This window comes from Pseudophryne corroboree, chromosome 3 (assembly GCF_028390025.1).
Source record: "Pseudophryne corroboree isolate aPseCor3 chromosome 3, aPseCor3.hap2, whole genome shotgun sequence".
Taxonomy (NCBI): Eukaryota; Metazoa; Chordata; class Amphibia; order Anura; family Myobatrachidae; genus Pseudophryne; species Pseudophryne corroboree.
Genome location: NC_086446.1, coordinates 323,450,046 through 323,469,745, shown reverse-complemented (window position 1 = coordinate 323,469,745; position 19,700 = coordinate 323,450,046). Strand labels below are relative to the sequence as shown.

General features: G+C 46.0%; 1 protein-coding gene across 1 annotated transcript in view; it reads left to right on the top strand.

Moving 5' to 3' along the window:
- MAP3K3 (mitogen-activated protein kinase kinase kinase 3) overlaps positions 1-19,700 on the top strand; it is a 117,213-nt gene that overhangs the window by 46,684 nt on the left and 50,829 nt on the right. Inside the window, exons 4-6 of the mRNA XM_063959539.1 lie at positions 13,211-13,310; positions 17,232-17,345; positions 17,566-17,683. Of these exons, the coding sequence (XP_063815609.1) occupies positions 13,211-13,310; positions 17,232-17,345; positions 17,566-17,683 (332 nt within the window). The remainder of the gene's footprint in view (positions 1-13,210; positions 13,311-17,231; positions 17,346-17,565; positions 17,684-19,700) is intronic.

Here is a 19,700-nt window from a genome sequence, read left to right as displayed (position 1 = left end):
TCCTAGGGTGGACAAGGCGCTAACACGCTTATCTAAACAAGTGGCGTTACCCTCTCCTGAGACGGCCGCACTTAAAGATCCATCAGATAGGAGGATGGAAAATATCCAAAAAAGTATATACACACATGCAGGTGTTATACTACGACCAGCTGTAGCGACTGCCTGGATGTGCAGTGCTGGGGTAGTTTGGTCAGAGTCCCTGATTGAAAATATTGATACCCTGGACAGGGACAATATTTTACTGTCGTTAGAACAAATAAAGGATGCATTTCTTTATATGCGTGATGCACAGAGGGATATCTGCACACTGGCATCACGGGTAAGTGCTATGTCCATTTCGGCCAGAAGAGCTTTATGGACGCGACAGTGGACAGGCGATGCGGATTCAAAACGGCATATGGAAGTTTTGCCGTATAAAGGGGAGGAGTTATTTGGAGTCGGTCTATCAGATTTGGTGGCCACGGCTACAGCCGGGAAATCCACCTTTCTACCTCAAGTCACTCCCCAACATAAAAAGGCACCGACTTTTCAACCGCAGCCCTTTCGTTCCTTTAAAAATAAGAGAGCAAAGGGCTATTCATATCTGCCACGAGGCAGAGGTCGAGGGAAGAGACAGCAACACGCAGCTCCTTCCCAGGAACAGAAGCCCTCCCCGGCTTCTACAAAAGCCTCAGCATGACGCTGGGGCTTCTCAAGCGGACTCGGGGACGGTGGGCGGTCGTCTCAAAAATTACAGCGCGCAGTGGGCTCACTCGCAGGTAGATCCCTGGATCCTGCAGATAATATCTCAAGGGTACAGGTTGGAATTAGAGACAGATCCACCTCGCCGTTTCCTGAAGTCTACTTTACCAACGTCCCCCTCCGAAAGGGAGACGGTTTTGGAAGCCATTCACAAGCTGTACTCTCAGCAGGTGATAGTCAAGGTACCTCTTCTACAACAAGGGAAGGGGTATTATTCCACTCTTTTTGTGGTACCGAAGCCGGATGGCTCGGTAAGGCCTATTCTAAATCTGAAGTCCTTGAACCTGTACATAAAGAAGTTCAAGTTCAAGATGGAGTCACTCAGAGCAGTGATAGCGAACCTGGAAGAGGGGGACTTTATGGTATCCTTGGACATCAAGGATGCGTATCTCCACGTTCCAATTTACCCCTCACACCAGGGGTACCTCAGGTTCGTTGTACAAAACTGTCACTATCAGTTTCAGACGCTGCCGTTCGGATTGTCCACGGCACCTCGGATCTTTACAAAGGTAATGGCCGAGATGATGATTCTTCTTCGAAGAAAAGGCATATTAATTATCCCATACTTGGACGATCTCCTAATAAGGGCAAGGTCCAGAGAACAGCTAGAGATGGGATTAGCACTGTCTCAAGAAGTGCTAAAACAGCACGGGTGGATTCTGAATATTCCAAAATCCCAGTTAATGCCGACAACTCGGCTGCTGTTCCTAGGGATGATTCTGGACACGGTTCAGAAAAAGGTTTTTCTCCCGGAGGAAAAAGCCAAGGAGTTATCCAAGCTTGTCAGGAACCTCCTAAAACCAGGAAAGGTGTCTGTACATCAATGCACAAGAGTCCTGGGAAAAATGGTGGCTTCTTACGAAGCAATTCCATTCGGCAGATTCCACGCAAGAATTTTCCAAAGGGATCTGTTGGACAAATGGTCAGGGTCGCATCTTCAGATGCACCTACGGATAACCCTGTCTCCAAGGACAAGGGTGTCTCTTCTGTGGTGGTTGCAGAGTCCTCATCTATTGGAGGGCCGCAGATTCGGCATACAGGATTGGATCCTGGTGACCACGGACGCCAGCCTGAGAGGCTGGGGAGCAGTCACACAAGGAAGAAACTTCCAGGGAGTATGGACGAGTCTGGAAACGTCTCTTCACATAAACATTCTGGAACTAAGAGCAATATACAATGCTCTAAGCCAGGCAGAACCTCTGCTTCAGGGAAAACCGGTGTTGATCCAGTCGGACAACATCACGGCAGTCGCCCATGTGAACAGACAGGGCGGCACAAGAAGCAGGAGTGCAATGGCAGAAGCTGCAAGGATTCTTCGCTGGGCAGAGAATCATGTGATAGCACTGTCAGCAGTGTTCATCCCGGGAGTGGACAACTGGGAAGCAGACTTCCTCAGCAGACACGATCTTCACCCGGGAGAGTGGGGACTTCATCCAGAAGTCTTCCACATGCTGGTAACCCGTTGGGAAAGACCAATGGTGGACATGATGGCGTCTCGCCTCAACAAAAAACTGGACAGGTATTGCGCCAGGTCAAGAGATCCGCAGGCAATAGCTGTGGACGCGCTGGTAACGCCTTGGGTGTACCAGTCGGTGTATGTGTTTCCTCCTCTGCCTCTCATACCAAAAGTATTGAGAATTATACGGCAAAGAGGCGTAAGAACGATACTAGTGGTTCCGGATTGGCCAAGAAGGACTTGGTACCCGGAACTTCAAGAGATGATCACGGAAGATCCGTGGCCTCTACCTCTAAGGAGGGACTTGCTTCAGCAGGGTCCCTGTCTGTTTCAAGACTTACCGCGGCTGCGTTTGACGGCATGGCGGTTGAACGCCGGATCCTAAAGGAAAAAGGCATGCCGGAAGAAGTCATTCCTACTTTGATTAAAGCAAGGAAGGAAGTAACCGTGCAACATTATCACCGAATTTGGCGAAAATATGTTGCGTGGTGCGAAGATCGGAGTGCTCCGACGGAGGAATTTCAACTGGGTCGATTCCTACATTTCCTGCAATCAGGATTGTCTATGGGTCTCAAATTGGGATCTATTAAGGTTCAAATTTCGGCCCTGTCGATTTTCTTTCAAAAAGAATTGGCTTCACAGTCCCTGAAGTCCAGACCTTTGTTAAGGGAGTGCTGCATATACAGCCTCCTGTGGTGCCTCCAGTGGCACCGTGGGATCTCAATGTGGTTTTGGACTTTCTAAAATCTCATTGGTTTGAACCACTAAAAAAGGTGGATTTGAAATATCTCACTTGGAAAGTGACCATGCTTCTAGCCCTGGCTTCTGCCAGGAGAGTATCAGAATTGGCAGCTTTATCTTACAAAAGCCCATATCTGATTTTCCATTCGGACAGGGCAGAACTGCGGACTCGTCCGCATTTTCTCCCTAAGGTGGTGTCAGCATTTCATCTGAACCAGCCTATTGTAGTGCCTGCGGCTACAAGTGACTTGGAGGACTCCAAGTTACTGGACGTTGTCAGAGCATTAAAAATATATATTGCAAGGACAGCTGGAGTCAGAAAATCTGACTCGTTGTTTATATTGTATGCACCCAACAAGATGGGTGCTCCTGCGTCTAAGCAGACGATTGCTCGTTGGATCTGTAGCACAATCCAACTTGCACATTCTGTGGCAGGCCTGCCACAGCCTAAATCTGTAAAGGCCCACTCCACAAGGAAGGTGGGCTCATCTTGGGCGGCTGCCCGAGGGGTCTCGGCATTACAACTTTGCCGAGCAGCTACGTGGTCAGGGGAGAACACGTTTGTAAAATTTTACAAATTTGATACTCTGGCTAAGGAGGACCTGGAGTTCTCTCATTCGGTGCTGCAGAGTCATCCGCACTCTCCCGCCCGTTTGGGAGCTTTGGTATAATCCCCATGGTCCTTTCAGGAACCCCAGCATCCACTAGGACGATAGAGAAAATAAGATTTTACTTACCGATAAATCTATTTCTCGGAGTCCGTAGTGGATGCTGGGCGCCCATCCCAAGTGCGGATTATCTGCATAAATTGTACATAGTTATTGTTAACTAATTCGGGTTATTGTTGAAGGAAGCCATCTTTCAGAGGCTCCGCTGTTATCATACTGTTAACTGGGTTTAGATCACAGGTTGTACGGTGTGATTGGTGTGGCTGGTATGAGTCTTACCCGGGATTCAAAATCCTCCCTTATTGTGTACGCTCGTCCGGGCACAGTACCTAACTGGAGTCTGGAGGAGGGTCATAGGGGGAGGAGCCAGTGCACACCACCTGATCTGGAAAAGCTTTACTTTTTGTGCCCTGTCGCCTGCGGAGCCGCTATTCCCCATGGTCCTTTCAGGAACCCCAGCATCCACTACGGACTCCGAGAAATAGATTTGTCGGTAAGTAAAATCTTATTTTATTTATATATATATATATATATATATATATATATATATATATATATATATATATATATATATATATATATATATATATATAATGTATGTATATATGTGTGTGTGTTCACTCTAGGAGTGAAATGGGGCAGGGTGCCGGACTCCGGGGGCACATGCGCGCGGCGAAGCCGCGCGTGCACCTGAAACGGGGGCGCAGCCACACCTACGTCATTTTAGGGGGCGGTGCGGCCCATAGACGCTACTATCGAGAGCGTCTGTGGCCGGCGACGTCACTGTTGGGGGCGTGCCCAGCACCTCCGTCGGTGCTGGGCTTCCCCCAGCCCTCTCCCAATGCGTGAATGGATGCCGCGCGCATGCGCACGGCATCTATACACGCCAAGAGGGCAGGAAGCGGGCGGCTGTTCTAGCAGGGCGCCGCAAAAGGGGCAGGGCGGGTTTTGCCTGCTAAAAAACGGGCATATAAAATAAATAAATATATATATGCCACAAACGTTTCTGCAGGTGCCTAAATATTGGAACAATTTCTGTCGGTGGCAATGAATGTACATCTTCCTTGGACAAGTGCCAATTTTTATATAGTATGACTTATTTTTAGAAAGTCTGCACGCATCAATTGTAAAAATGTGGGGATCATACATTCTAACCTATATCTCCTAGCTGTAGAAATATAAATGCATGTAAAGAGGAGTAGGTAATTTTTGATACTAATGGATGCTTTGAGTAGCACCCATGGGGTTAGTCTCTCCTACTAGACGTGCTGTGTTAATACTTTCCCCTCCTGCCCAGTCTCCTTCACACACACACACACACACACACACACACACACACACACACACACACACACACACACACACACACACACACACACACACACACACACTTTCGGCTTGCTGGACCAGTCTTTCCGAACCTCGAGTACCCAAGGCACACTAACAGTCCAGGTTTTAATGATAGCCATGCTTGAGCACAGATGGTTAAATCAAAATAACTGCGGTACTTATTAAGTCACCTGGCTAGCCTCAAAACCTGAACTGTTACTGTGCCTTACTGACTCTGGCTGGGAACACCTGTGCTAGACTCTCCTTAACCACTTGCCTAGCATGGTCGCATCAGATGCGACCATGCCTGCAAGTGCTTTATCTGACCTGGTCGCAGGATGCGACCAGTCAAATAAACTGTGTTAGCAGCGGCAGGGAAGGGAAACTTCCCTCCGCTGCTGCTACCAGAGGAACCGGAAGGTCCCTCTGCCTCCCTGCACTCTCCCCTACTGATTGCCATGCTGCCTATCACTGCTGATCGATCAGCACAGCAGGATCCCCCCCCCTCCAGCGGCTGCAGACAATGGCAGCCGCTGGGGAGTGTAAATTAACCCCCCCAAGCCACCCCCAGACCCCCTCACCCCTCCTTGTATACCTGGAGGCTGTCCCGGCTTTCAAAATAAAAGCTGCAATGTTCCGATGGTAGCGATGTTCCCGATCAGTTTTTCAAAAAAAATTCTTTATATATATATATATATATATATATATATATATATATATATATATATATATATATATATATATATATATATATATATATATATATATATATATATATATATATATATATATATATATATATATATATATATATATACATACATACATACATACATACATACATACATACATACATACATACATACATACATACATACATACATACATACTTACTACCGGCACTCCTCTTGGTGGCTATTTCTTAGCTGTGCTGGTTGCCCTCACAAATGGTGATAAATAGCGTCAGATGGTGCGGCACTCCAGACGGAAAAGATCACTCATAACGGCAGTATAAATTGCAACGTTTCAATGCCTTTATTGCGGCATTTTCATCAGGTTATAAGCCTGATGAAAATGCTGCAATAAAGGCATTGAAACGTTGCAATTTATACTGCCGTTATGAGTGATCTTTTCCGTCTGGAGTGCCGCACCATCTGACGCTATATATATATATATATATATATATATATATATATATATATATATATATATATATATATATATATATATATATATATATATATATATATATATATATATATATATATATATATATATATATATATATATATATATAATATTATTATTATTATTTTTTTTTTGCTAAAATCAGTTTGGATAAGGTTAAGTTCATGTTCTTCACCTAATTCACTCATAAAAAAACCCTGACAATTTCGGAGCGTTTTTTGGCGAAATAAATAGTCAGTCAAGTGGTTAAAGCAAGGAACCTAAGTGGCAAAATCTGGGCTTCTGGTAAGTGAACTCTGCCAAAGTCATTCCTGTTCACTGCTAAAAGACAGTAGAGAATTGTGAATGTCTTCATGTCCAGTCTAAAATTATCACCCTAAATCTGGCCACACATCTAAAGATTATCTTTATAAGCAGCCAACTATTTAGCTGGTTGGAATGAAAATCTGGTAAGGTATGGAAGCAATCAACAATTAGCCATTTGCTCCATGCAGACTAAATGGGCCAAGTGGTTCGTATCTGCCATCAAATTCAATGTTTCTCCTGAACTCTGAAAGCAGTTGTTGGTTAAATCTAATATAACACACAGAATATGGGCGTGCTAGATGGTGCAAATAATAAAGAAGAGATAGAATGGTTAAGTATTGTAAAAACAGCTTAGTGTTTGTTTGGGCCGCATGTTTGACATGTCTGCTGTAGTACTTCCAGCCTCTTCCTGACTGCAAATATTTTTGTCAGGTTTCATTCCTATAGGTTGGAATGAACCTGGTCCACTGTTTGTTTTTACTAAGTTATCTGAATGACTGTTTGGCATTTGCTCCCGTACATTACCAGAGTTTCAGTCCAACCAGCCAACTTATTGGAAAGGTAAACTTTAGATGCGTGACCTGCATAACCTGCGCAGACTAGCTTCAATGTAGGAATGACAGGAAAGCCAATAACGTTTGTATCTTCTGCTTATGTAGTTTTTTTGTGCATATTGTAAAGGTGGAAAACGTTTTTGATTGTAATGTTGAGCGCCTGGCATCCAAAGAGAAAAATGTTGTGAGTAGATCCTAAAAGGGGCTGTCAGGAGACAATATTACCTGAGCAGTGTATTTCAGCAAAAACATCTGAGCCTTCGCATTCCCAAAAATCAGGATTTTGGTACTTACCGATAAATCCCTTTCTCCGATTCCACAGGGGCCACTGGAGTGTAGTTACAATGGGGGAAATAGTAGGTAGTAATTGGGAGCTGGCACTTTAAAAATTCTCACACTGTGGCTAGCTCCTCCCCTACTATCTCCCCTCCAAGCCAGTCTACGTAAAACTGTGCCCGAGGAGAGCTGTAATAAACAAACCTTAAGGTAGAGGAGGTTAGCGATGCCCTGTAAACCAGGCGAACCCAAACTAAACCTGGAACAGAACCTGACAAAAACCAGGCTAGCCTGAACTCAACAAGCAGTCATATGGTGATCTGCAAACCGTTAAGCAAAAAACCAGGAGGAACAGCGCTGGGCGGGCGTCCAGTGGCCCCTGTGGAATCGGAGAAAGGGATTTATCGGTAAGTACCAAAATCCTGATTTCTCCTTCATCCACTAGGGGCCACTGGAGTGTAGTTACAATGGGGACGTCCCAGAGCTCCCAAAAACGGGTGGGAAAGCGCTGAGAGTCCTGTAAAAACTGCTCGGACAAACAGTGATGCAGAGGCCGTAAAAGTGTCAAACTTGTAGAATTTGACAAAACGAATGTCGGTTTGACCAAGTAGCCGCCCGACAAAATATTCATGGAGACCCCGCGGGCAGCTTCCCACGAAGGTCTTACAATGCGCGTAAAGTGCGCTGAAATGGAAAACGGAGGCTCCCTAGTAACCGCCAAGAAGACTGTCTGATGGTCAAATGTATCCAACTGCCCAGCGTATGCTGGGACCCCGGCTATTTAGTACGGGAGCATCATACAGAACAAAGAAGAAAAACACTTCATCGAATAGCCTGAGACCTCTGTAGAGAGAGTTGGCGAGCCCTGACAACATTCAGAGAGGACTGAAAAACACTAGTGTCAGGTTTATATGAAAAATGGACATCCCCTCTGGAAGAAACGACCGCTGAGGCCGAAGCACAGCCAGGGGAGTTGCCAATAGAGTACTCCCTGAAAAAGAGACCGAACTTACGGCCGCTAGGCTAATTTCATTTGGAAGAAAACCGAAAAAGGCAGAGACCTAAAATTCCGGTCAGTGTGGTTTGAAGCGCAGCGGATCAAAACCTCCCAGAGAAACCAAAGATGAATGGTAACTGGGAGAAGGGGGAAAAACCCCTTTTATCCTTATTATGTCCCATAAAGTTTTCCAAAAGTGGCAAAAGCGAGAAGAGGTAACAGACTTCTGAAATCGGGGCCCAGTAGGCCTAACCGAACTAGGGAACTCCTCCCTTCTGAGGTCTCGTGAACAGTCACACGGGTAAACGAAACCAGTGTAAGATTGAACAAGGAGAAAAAGGGAGCCTGTTGAAGTAGACAGTCCAGTCGAGGTAGGAGCCAAGGCTCCTCTACTGACAACAGGCGTATCTGTATCTTCAAGTCATGCGTGACCCAACCAGCGCCACCGAGAGGACTAGCACGCATAATCCCCTCCTGTGTTACTGAACATGAGGTAGAAATAGAAAAGGAGGCAGGGTAGAATAACCAGAAAACTCCCCGGAGCCCTGAGGGCCTCCTCGCCTACTGCCGCCAGAGCTCACGTCCGAGAGTAATAAAGGGTTAAAGAGTCAGTTAGAACGCCCTGAGGTCGATCCGAAATTTCCGCCCACAGCGGACCAGCTGACCAAACTCCGGGGAATGTTCCCTCACCCAGGAGTCTGACCTGGTGGCCTGACCTGGAAAGAAGATTGTTGTCCCCCGCTCAGAGAGGAATGGAGGCGACCACTCATTGCGTCGCAACTTGACTGAAGGAATAGAGTACCTGGTGCCGAGGAATGAAAAATCCTCTGACGGACCGTGTTGAGAAACGTCTATGCGGAGCATAAAGGTGGATCTGTGTCGAATCAGAAGCTCCTGGATCCTCCGGATATTCAGAAGCCACCTAATGTACAGAGTGGGATAGTAGCAGTAAATTGTCCCATTAGGGAACCAACGTCACCCACTGCCCTTGAAAAAGAGATATTCTGTGATCTTCCTAAACTCTGTGGGAGCGGAAGAGAGACCGAGAGGAAAGGACTGACAGTGAAAATGAGAATCCTGTAATGCGAATCTGAGAAAAGCCTGTCCAACGGAAATCAGTAAACAGGCATCTCTGAAGACAAGGGACACGTAAAACTCCCTTTCTTGTTCAAACTAGCAATCACAGACTAAAAGGATTGTAAGGCTAGAATAGGCCTGTCCGAGCCACTTGGCTTCGGAACGTGAAAAGAAAACAAGGGCCTGAGAACTGTCCGAATTCAAATGATATGTGAAAAACAGGGATCAATACCCTTTGCGGTTAGAAACCTATGGAGCGCAGCCTGCAGTATGACTCTCTTGTCATCGTAAATCGGCCGACCCATGCCGAGGGACTCCTGAGACTGTTGTAACCGGCCAAGCCTTCTCCCATCGACCTGCGCCTACCCTGGGACCCTCCAGGTGGTAGGAAAGTCTGTGTAATGGGTGTATAGGATGACATAAAATCAGACTGGACCGAGGATGTTGAACCTCTGCTTCAGCCTTTTTACCCTGAAAACCCCTGGCGACGAAGATATCACCCGTGTGGAGTCGAATGCCTGAAAGGGCACGGAAAAATCTAAAAAAAAGACCAGTAAAGGTCTGTCTTGGAGCTGGGGCAGTAGTAGGAGAAAGCAAAGTGGACTTACCTCCAATGGTTCAAGAAATCCTGCAGAAAGTTCCTTCCCCAGAACCATCTGCCCCGTAGGATTTCATGTTCACCTGTCACTGTCGCAGCCCCAGAGGTCGTCGGGTTAAGACAGCCAAGCGAAGATGCAGGGTCCGAGTCTGCAGACGTGGAGACCTCCAAAGAACATAAAGCAGAATCGTGATTCTGACCTGTACCAAAGTATCAATTGATCCTGATGCGAAGCATCCTGTAACCTAGAGGGCAATTGTTCTCCAACCTACTTGCTCCGGACACGGTAGAACCGCGCTGCCGCATATGTCGATGAATCCCTGAGCAAGGTTGCCTCAGGAAAACGGCGGCTTGTTGGACTGGCGATACATCGAGGGGTATACCCTAGAGAGGTTCTGATACCATCTCCTGCCATCTGCGTGGAAAGGATAGGAAAAACAAACATTGTTTGATACCTGATATTGGGTATTCGGGTGTCTGTCGGCCGCCTACCGGAGTCTGCCCAGCTCATCCGAAACTGGACCAGTCGCTGTCATTTCGTCATTGGCGTGGAACCCTGATGGACTTGACGTGTCCGCCTCCTTTACCTGCAGTATCAGATGAACTGCTGTATAATGTACCTGGATATTCTGAGACACTGGTTCAGATCCACAGAAAACAGACATCATCAGTAATGCATGGAATGTTAGCAAGGTTCCCTTTGGAAAGGTGAAATGACGTACAAAGTCTCTGGTTAACAGTGACATTACCTGCATAATCTGAGCTGTTCAAACAGGAGTGTCCTGCAGGTGTGTGGAGGGCTAAGCAGATGGCTCCACCGCATACTTCACACCTAAGAGGGAATTCTTTGACTATCCCAGGTGAGACAAACGAAAGGAGAAAAGGTGGGTTAAATTAACACAGCCCTACGTAAGGTCTGCCCTATAATGTGTGACCGACACGATTCAACTAAACTTTCTGGAGCAGCGGAGACCTGAACCAGTAGCGCTGCGCTGTGGGACAGGAGTCTTAGCCCTAGGCTATAGGAGCTCTCCTTAAAGTTTTGTTTGGATTCAAACCCCTGTTCAGATACTTGCTACTAGCGTACTGAGCCACAGCGCTATTTGCCACACATTCCCCAAATTACAAATAGCATTAGTAACTAGTGACACCAAGGAATAATAAAGGGAAGGCAACACCCCGCCCTGTATGTAGTGTACCGCTAATTAAGGTGCACCAGATGATTCTCTGAGGTTCCGCTGGCTTTTCAAAATGGTGACCAGCCTGTGAGAAAAGATGGGGGAAAATGTTATGTGGCAAGGTGGGGTATTCTGTTTCTAGAAAACATTGCGGAAGTGTGCATAATCTGTTTTATCCCCTATATCTGGTATTTTATGGATATATCTATATACATACCCACACGCACTTAAATATATATATATATATATATATATATATATATATAATATATATATATATATATATAATATACACAAACATAGCTATATATGTATATATACACACACCACCGTGAAACCAACCGGGTAGATAAATACTGTGAACCCAATAGGGTAGATAAATACTGTGTATTTGTAGGTAAATAAATACTGCACAGTAGATTTTTTAATTATTAATGAGCTGAGTCCCAGCTACCGTAATAGAGCAGGTTCCCTGATTTGCATGTAGGAAAATGCCGGGTAGAGGACTCTACTGCAGGGAGGAATGTAGCTATATTTCAGCAGCATGAAGTATGGAAAAGCTAAAAACCCCAGAGACAGGGTTTGTTGCCTAGCGACAGTGAGATCTGGGAGCCCGCTGAGTAAAGCGGGTTATAAAACTTTTACTCACCCCTCCTTGCAAAGAAATCCTCCCTGCACAGCCAGGAGAGGAATGAGCCTTCAGTGTGAGACCCCACACACACTGGAGCGGCGTGCTGCAGCGGCGCGGGGAGCGGAGAGAGCCCGCCGTACAGAGCGGGAGTTAGCTCCGCCCCCCCTGCCAATGTATCCCCCGGCCGCCTTGCTGCGGTCGGGGTGCGGGTAAATGTAACCCCCGGGCGCCTGTTTGCTGCTGCCGGGGAGCGCCCGTATATATTGTAAATGTAACTCCCCGGCCGCCTGTATGCTGCGGCCGGGGAGCGGTGTGTAACCCCCGGCCGCCTTGTATATGCTGCGGCTGGGGAGCGGTGTGTAACCCCCCCGGCCGCCTGTATGGTGCGGCCGGGGAGCTGAGAGTCTGAGCCCGCCGCCGGACGGAGCGGGAGTTAGCTCCGCCCCTCTGTTCCGGCGCCACTTTTAAATTTAAAAACCGCTATGTATTACCCGGCTGCTTGTATGCTGCGGCCGGGTAGTGTAAATGTATCACCCGGCTGCCTTGATATTATACCAGTGCTTTAGCCCACTAGGCTATTTAGCCTCTCTCTGCTGCAGCCGGGGATTGAAGAGCGCTGAGCCCGCTTACAGAGCGGGCTGAAGCTCCGCCCCCCACATAATGGCGCCAAGTTCAAACTAGAAAGTGCGCCCTCTCTTCCACTGCAGCGTTATAAGGGGGTTAGATGCAGGACACAACACAGTAAAGACCATCACATCTAAGTGCACATATTAAAATCACACATCAGTCTGGAGGGGGGGAGATTGTACTCACCACTGTCCTTCTTCTGATGGAGTGGCCCCGACACGCGCCGCACGCAGCGGTGTCCGGCCTGAATCTTCTGTGATGGAGTGGCCCCAACACGCGCCGCACGCAGCGGTGTCCGACCATTTTTGATACAAACCGCTGCCATGCTGCCGGAATCTTCTGCTGGATGGAGTGGTCCCGACACGCGCCGCACGCAGCGGTGTCCGCCAACTCAGGAGAGCTCAGTGTCTCCCTCAGCCGGGGCCCATCCCGAGCCGCACGCAGCTGCGATGGGACCCCGCCGGCAGCTCCCGCGGTGCAGACTGGCAGTGGCAGAGCTGCCAGTCTGTGCGTGTGTGAAAGAAAAATAAAATAATAAAGAAGAAAGAAAAATTTCTTCAGCTAAACCCAAGTGAACCAGCTAACCTCGGGCACTAAACTAAGACTGGCTTGGAGGGGAGATAGTAGGGGAGGAGCTAGCCACAGTGTGAGAATTTTTAAAGTGCCAGCTCCCAATTACTACCTACTATTTCCCCCATTGTAACTACACTCCAGTGGCCCCTAGTGGATGAAGGAGAAAGGAAAGTTTTACACCCAGGACACAATTAATGAATCTTACATGATTGCATAGATTTGGTTTCATTGTTTCTTCTCCAGCTGAATTGATGCATCTAAATCTTACAGGATACTGCAATTTCCTCGGCCAGTAAAGTATGACGATGTGGAGCAAAAGGTTAAAGTGGTGTTTGGACAGCAGATGGATCTCCATTACATGAACAATGAGGTGAGTTTCTTTGTGATCATCCAACAATATAAAGGCAGACACACACACACACACACACACACACACACACACACACACACACACACACACACACACACTATACACAGAAATGCTACAGTGCCACGTCAAATTCATGAGGTGACATCTGCATTGAACAAAATAACATTTAGGTAGGAAGAATGCACAGCAGTTCTATAGATTAAATACAATGCACATTGGCAGCTGTCAATTGTGCTGCTCACCACTGTGAAAATATGTGATTTCTAAAAAAAAAAAAAAAAAAAAAAAAAAAAAGTAAAAAAATCCGTGCAGATGAATCAACTGTGAAATTTGGCTGTAGAAAAATCATAAAACTAATGATGAGGAGCAGCAGGATACATGGCCACTGTCAATGCAACAATGTATAAACCAGAGGTTCTCAAACTCGGTACTCAGGACCCCACACAGTGCATGTTTTGCAGGTAAAACAGCAGGTGCACAGGTGTATTAATTACTCACTGACACATTTTAAAAGGTCCACAGGTGGAGCTAATTATTTCACTTGCGATTCTGTGAGGAGACCTGCAAAACATGCACTGTGTGGGCCCCCGATGACCGAGTTTGAGAACCTCGCTTTAGTGCAAAGGAAATGCCAGTGGAAATTAGGCAGCAGTCGCTAGGTTTTGCTGTTGCTAAGTAGCATGCAGAAACAAAACTGCCCAGGGTAGGTTTTGCAGAACATGTGACCACCAGAGGTCAATCAGTCAGGCAAACTTGAGAAGTTCAAGAGTGTAGATATAATAATTAAATGGCAAGTGAACTTTATTATCAATGTAAAGCTAAAGCTGGGTACACACTAGAGCAATCTCTGGCCGATATGTAGTTTCTGGTCAAATTGGAATGACACATCTGCTGTATCGCTCAGTGTGTACGGCCAATCTGTGCGCTCCCATGGCCGCATGCGATATCGTCTGTTCAGCCGTGCTGCATAATAATGTACGATATTGAATGCAGCACTATGCAAGGTAATAAAGGACATAACCAGGGATTGTTTCGTCCTTCATTACATCGTTCTGATGTGTGCACATGGCACGATATGTTGGCTTGCATGTTGTCCAGGTACACCTCAGTTGTATAGAGTATTTTAGTTCAATTCTAGCACACAGTGCAGCCGGGGTGAATCTACCCCCTGTCCCTTGCCGCCTCTCCAGATGAGTGCATATCGACAATGCTTGCATTCACCTGGATTTGATTAAAACCGTGTAATAGTGTTGTCACTGGACTAGAGAGAGAGTGCACAAGGCTGCCTGGGGAGAAAGTCAAACCTTTTACTCCTCAAGGATGTTAGGCAGTTTAAAGGTGATCTGTGGTTGGGAACACTTTGGCTTCTTCCATGGGCTGCTGGTCTTTCAGAGATGGACTTCCAGTGCTCCGGTACCCTAGTATGGAGGCTAAAGCAACCAACAGACCCTGAAGGTTCCAGGTCCCCTTGGACCACCAGAGTTAACACACGGGTTAGAGTACATGCATTTCTTCAGTTGGTATGTTATGCCACTTTCACACCGCATATAGCAGGTTGCACCAGCGACCTGTACACTGCTCCTTCCCGGGTGTGATCCGTTTGAGACCCCTTTCAGACTGGTGTCCCTACGCAGCATATTGCCTGGTTGGCGACATCAGTGGTGATGTGTCCCGGAGGCGGTGCTTGGAGATCAGATCATCTCTAAGCACCACCTATACAGTAAATGTGTACTGGGTCACATCAACCCGGGTTACCTGTTCACACTGCACGTGACCCGAGTTGAAGCAGTGTTCAACCTTGATGGCTACCAGGGTTGAAATACTGGGTCGCTCGACCCGTGTTATTTGCCCTGGCCCCTTTCACACTGCACAAAAACCCGGGTTGCTGCGCGTTGACGTGGAATAACCCGGGTTATTTTTGGAAGTGTGAAAGGGGTATTAGGTAGAGATGAGCGGATTCGGTTTTACTCGGTTCTCAAAACCGAATCTTATTGGCTATCCAAAACACGTGACATCCGTGAGCCAATAAGATTCGGTTTTGAGAACCGAGTAAAACCGAATTCGCTCATCTCTAGTATTAGGGGTGACCTGTGCTCAGCAGCTGGCTTCTTCTATACAGCGTTGCAGCTTGGGACTTGTTCTCCTGCCAGTGCAGCCTACAGTACAATAATGGGTCAGTTAGGACTTAATTAGTGTAGTGTGGCTGCTTTGTACTTGATCGGAGTCTGTGTCGCGAAGTAGTTCTGAAAATACATACTCAGTAAGCATTTTCTACATTTTTAGACCCATTACCCACAACACCTCAGACCGCTCACCTGTTGTGTCCCAATGCGACCATTTTAATGACATGGAGTGTCAGGTGGAACCCAGCCACACTGGCATTGGATCTGTTTGTAATAAATCCTCCTTAAGTAATAAACGTTACATAGGTGTACTGTGTTGTTTCATTTTTTATTTTATTTTTACTGTTCCTTCCGAAAATTAAATCTGTTACCCTGAAATATTAGGACCCTGCAAGATAATACTTTTTGGACAAAATTCATAGATAAAGGGGAATATTTTTTTTAAGAGTTAATGTGTATGTTTATATTTGACTCCTGCAACAGGGAAAATAATTAAAAAAAGAGAGAAATTATTCTGTAGCTAAAACTCTCTAAAACCTTAATGTAAAAATGCACATTTTTTTATCTGTATACTTTTGAGACTTTTATTTCAGGATTCATTTTCTGCATTTTCTTTAATCATTGTGTAATATATGTAGATTATTGAATGCAAGTGATTGAGGGTTAGATTCAGTTAGCTGCAGGGCTTACCATGCGGGTATAACATTTCTTCCTGGAGCTATAGTCTATTTATTTAACAACCGTTTCTTTTATAGCGCAGCAAATTCCGTTGCGCTTTACAATTGGAGACAATAATGATAAAACAAAACTGGGTAATAACAAACAGTCATAAAGGTAGGAAGGCTCTGCTCCCAGGCTTACAATCTATGGGGAAACAGGCATTGATACACAGGGATAGGTGTTATCTATTGCATAGTTGTCCACCAGATTGCAAAGGTTGTTGGTGGGCAGTATGATATGGTCACACAGCAATAATGAACCAGGGTCAGGAGGAAGGGAAAGTGAAAAAAGATAAAATGTGTGGCCTGTACAGTGGGGATGTAAATGGATAGGATCGCTTATGAAGGTCATGTGAGTGGTTTAGGAATTTGATATGCTTGCCTGAAGAGGTGAGGTTTTAGGGGACGCTTGAAGGTTTGGAGACTAGAGTCTTTTTGTGCATAGTAGGGCATTCCACAGAGTGGGTGCAGCCTGAAGAAAGTCCTGCAGTCGTGAATGGGAGCGAGTAATGAGTGTGCATGAGAGACGTAAAGCTTGTGAAGAGCGATGAGGTATTTTGAGATAAGAGAAGAGATGTACATTGGTGTAGTTTGGTTAATGGCCTCGTGTGCGAGTAAAAGTATTGTATATTGAATACCGGTAACCAATGGAGGGACTGACAAAGCGGATCTGCAGATGATGAATGTCTAGCTAGGAATATTAGCCTTGCAGTTGCATTCAGAATGGATTGTAGTGATGAGAGTCTTTTTGGTAAGACTAGTAAGAAGACTATTGCAGTATTCAATGCGTGACATAATGAGAGCATGGATTAGCGTTTTTACAATGTATTATGTAAGGTATGGTCGTATTCAGTTACTACCACTACTCTATTGGGTATCTTTCTCTAGTCATGCTGATGGGATCTAATCATGAAGGATTAAACCACTGGTCTTAATTAGAATAAGGATGCATGGGAAAACTTTGACTGGATGCTCTGTGCAGTTCCAAGGGACCCAACTATGAGCATACCTAGAATTGAGGATGTTGGTTGCTGATTTGAATTTTTTTTTTTTTCTTTTTTTTTTTTTTTTTTTTTTAGCTTTCTATCCCCCTCAGGAGTCAGGATGACCTGGACAAAGCTGTGGACCTTTTAGATCGCAGCTCCAGTATGAAAAGTCTTCGGATTCTTCTTCTTTCTCATGACAAGAACCATGTAGGATATTTTGTTTTCTATACTGTGGGCTAGACGGTAGTGATGGGGAACCTTTGGCATTCCAACTGTTGTTGAACTACACATCCCAGCATGGCCAAATAGCAAAACTGTAGCAGGACATGCTGGGATCTGCAGTTCAACAACAGCTGGAGTGCCAAAGGTTCCCTATCACTGTACTAGGGTATCTGTTCCTGAGTTTATACTGAAACTTCTTTTCTAGACATCCTCTACCCACTCAGGGATCCAGAAACAAGTGCGGATTAAAGCCTCTCAGTCCCTGGGTGATGTAAACACTGCTTATCATTCTGCAGAGACCCGCAGCAGACACCTGTCTGTCAGTGAGTAATCACCGGTCCTTTATGTGATGCTTATTCATTTGATTGTACTGTATATTCTCTCAATTACACGCTGCTCTTTCTTTCATCTGACATCCAATTTATTTCTCAAGTGTCACCAGAGGCAGTGTTTTGACAGGCATACAGTATATTATAAGCATTCATTTATAGTAATAATAATTATTATTTCTCTAACGTCCTAAGTGGATGCTGGGGACTCCGTAAGGACCATGGGGAATAGCGGCTCCGCAGGAGACTGGGCACATCTAAAGAAAGCTTTAGGACTAACTGGTGTGCACTGGCTCCTCCCCCTATGACCCTCCTCCAAGCCTCAGTTAGATTTCTGTGCCCGACGAGAAGGGTGCACACTAGGGGCTCTCCTGAGCTTCTTAGTGAAAGTTTTAGTTTAGGTTTGTTATTTTCAGTGAGACCTGCTGGCAACAGGCTCACTGCATCGAGGGACTAAGGGGAGAAGAAGCGAACTCACCTGCGTGCAGAGTGGATTGGGCTTCTTGGCTACTGGACATTAGCTCCAGAGGGACGATCACAGGCCCAGCCTGGATGGGTCCCGGAGCCGCGCCGCCGGCCCCCTTACAGAGCCAGAAGAGCGAAGAGGTCCGGAAAAATCGGCGGCAGAAGACGTTCCTGTCTTCAATAAGGTAGCGCACAGCACTGCAGCTGTGCGCCATTGCTCTCAGCACACTTCATACTCCGGTCACTGAGGGTGCAGGGCGCTGGGGGGGGCGCCCTGAGACGCAATAAAACATGATAAAAATACCTTACATGGCAAAAAATACATCACATATAGCTCCTGGGCTATATGGATGCATTTAACCCCTGCCAGAATATACAGAAAAACGGGAGATAGGCTCCGCCCCCTTTTCGGCGGCCTTATCTCCTCAGCACACTGGCGCCATTTTCCCTCACAGCTCAGTTGGAGGGAAGCTCCCTGGCTCTTCCCTGCAGTCACTACACTACAGAAAGGGTTAAAAAAAGAGAGGGGGGCACTAATTAGGCGCAGTATTAAAACATACAGCAGCTATAAGGGGAAAAACACTTATATAAGGTTATCCCTGTGTATGTGTATATATATATATATATATATATATATATATATATATATATATATATATATATATATATATATATATATATATATATATATATATATATATATATATATTATATATATATAGCGCGCTCTGGTGTGTGCTGGCATACTCTCCCTCTGTCTCCCCAAAGGGCTAGTGGGGTCCTGTCCTCTATCAGAGCATTCCCTGTGTGTGTGCTGTGTGTCGGTACGTTTGTGTCGACATGTATGAGGAGAAAAATGATGTGGAGACGGAGCAGAGTGTCTGTAACAGTGATGTCACCACCTAGGGGGTCGACACCTGAGTGGATGTAATGTTGAAAATTACGTGACAGTGTCAGCTCTGTATAAAAAAAAAAAAAACAGTGGTTGACATGAGACAGCCGGCTACTCAGCTTGTGCCTGTCCAGACGTCTCATAGGCCGTCAGGGGCTCTAAAGCGCCCGTTACCTCAGATGGCAGATACAGACGCCGACACGGATACTGACTCCTGTGTCGACGGTGAAGAGACAACCGTGATTTCCAGTAGGGCCACACGTTACATGATTGAGAAAATGGAAAATGTTTTATACATTTCTGATAATACGAGTACCACCAAAAAGGGGTATTATGTTCGGTGAGGGAAAAACTACCTGTAGTTTTCCTGAATCTGAGAAATAAAATGAGGTGTGTGATGATGCGTGGGTTTCCCCCCGATAACAATTGATAATTTCTTAAAAAGTATTGGCTGTATACCCTTTCCCGCCAGAGGTTAGGGTGCGTTGGGAAACACCCCCTAGGGGGGATAAGGCGCTCACACGCTTGTAAGAACAAGGGCTCTACCCTCTCATGAGATGGCCGCCCTTAAGGATCCTGCTGATAAAAAGCAGGAGGGTATCCAAAAATGTATTCACACACATACTGGTGTTATACTGCGACCAGCAATCGCCT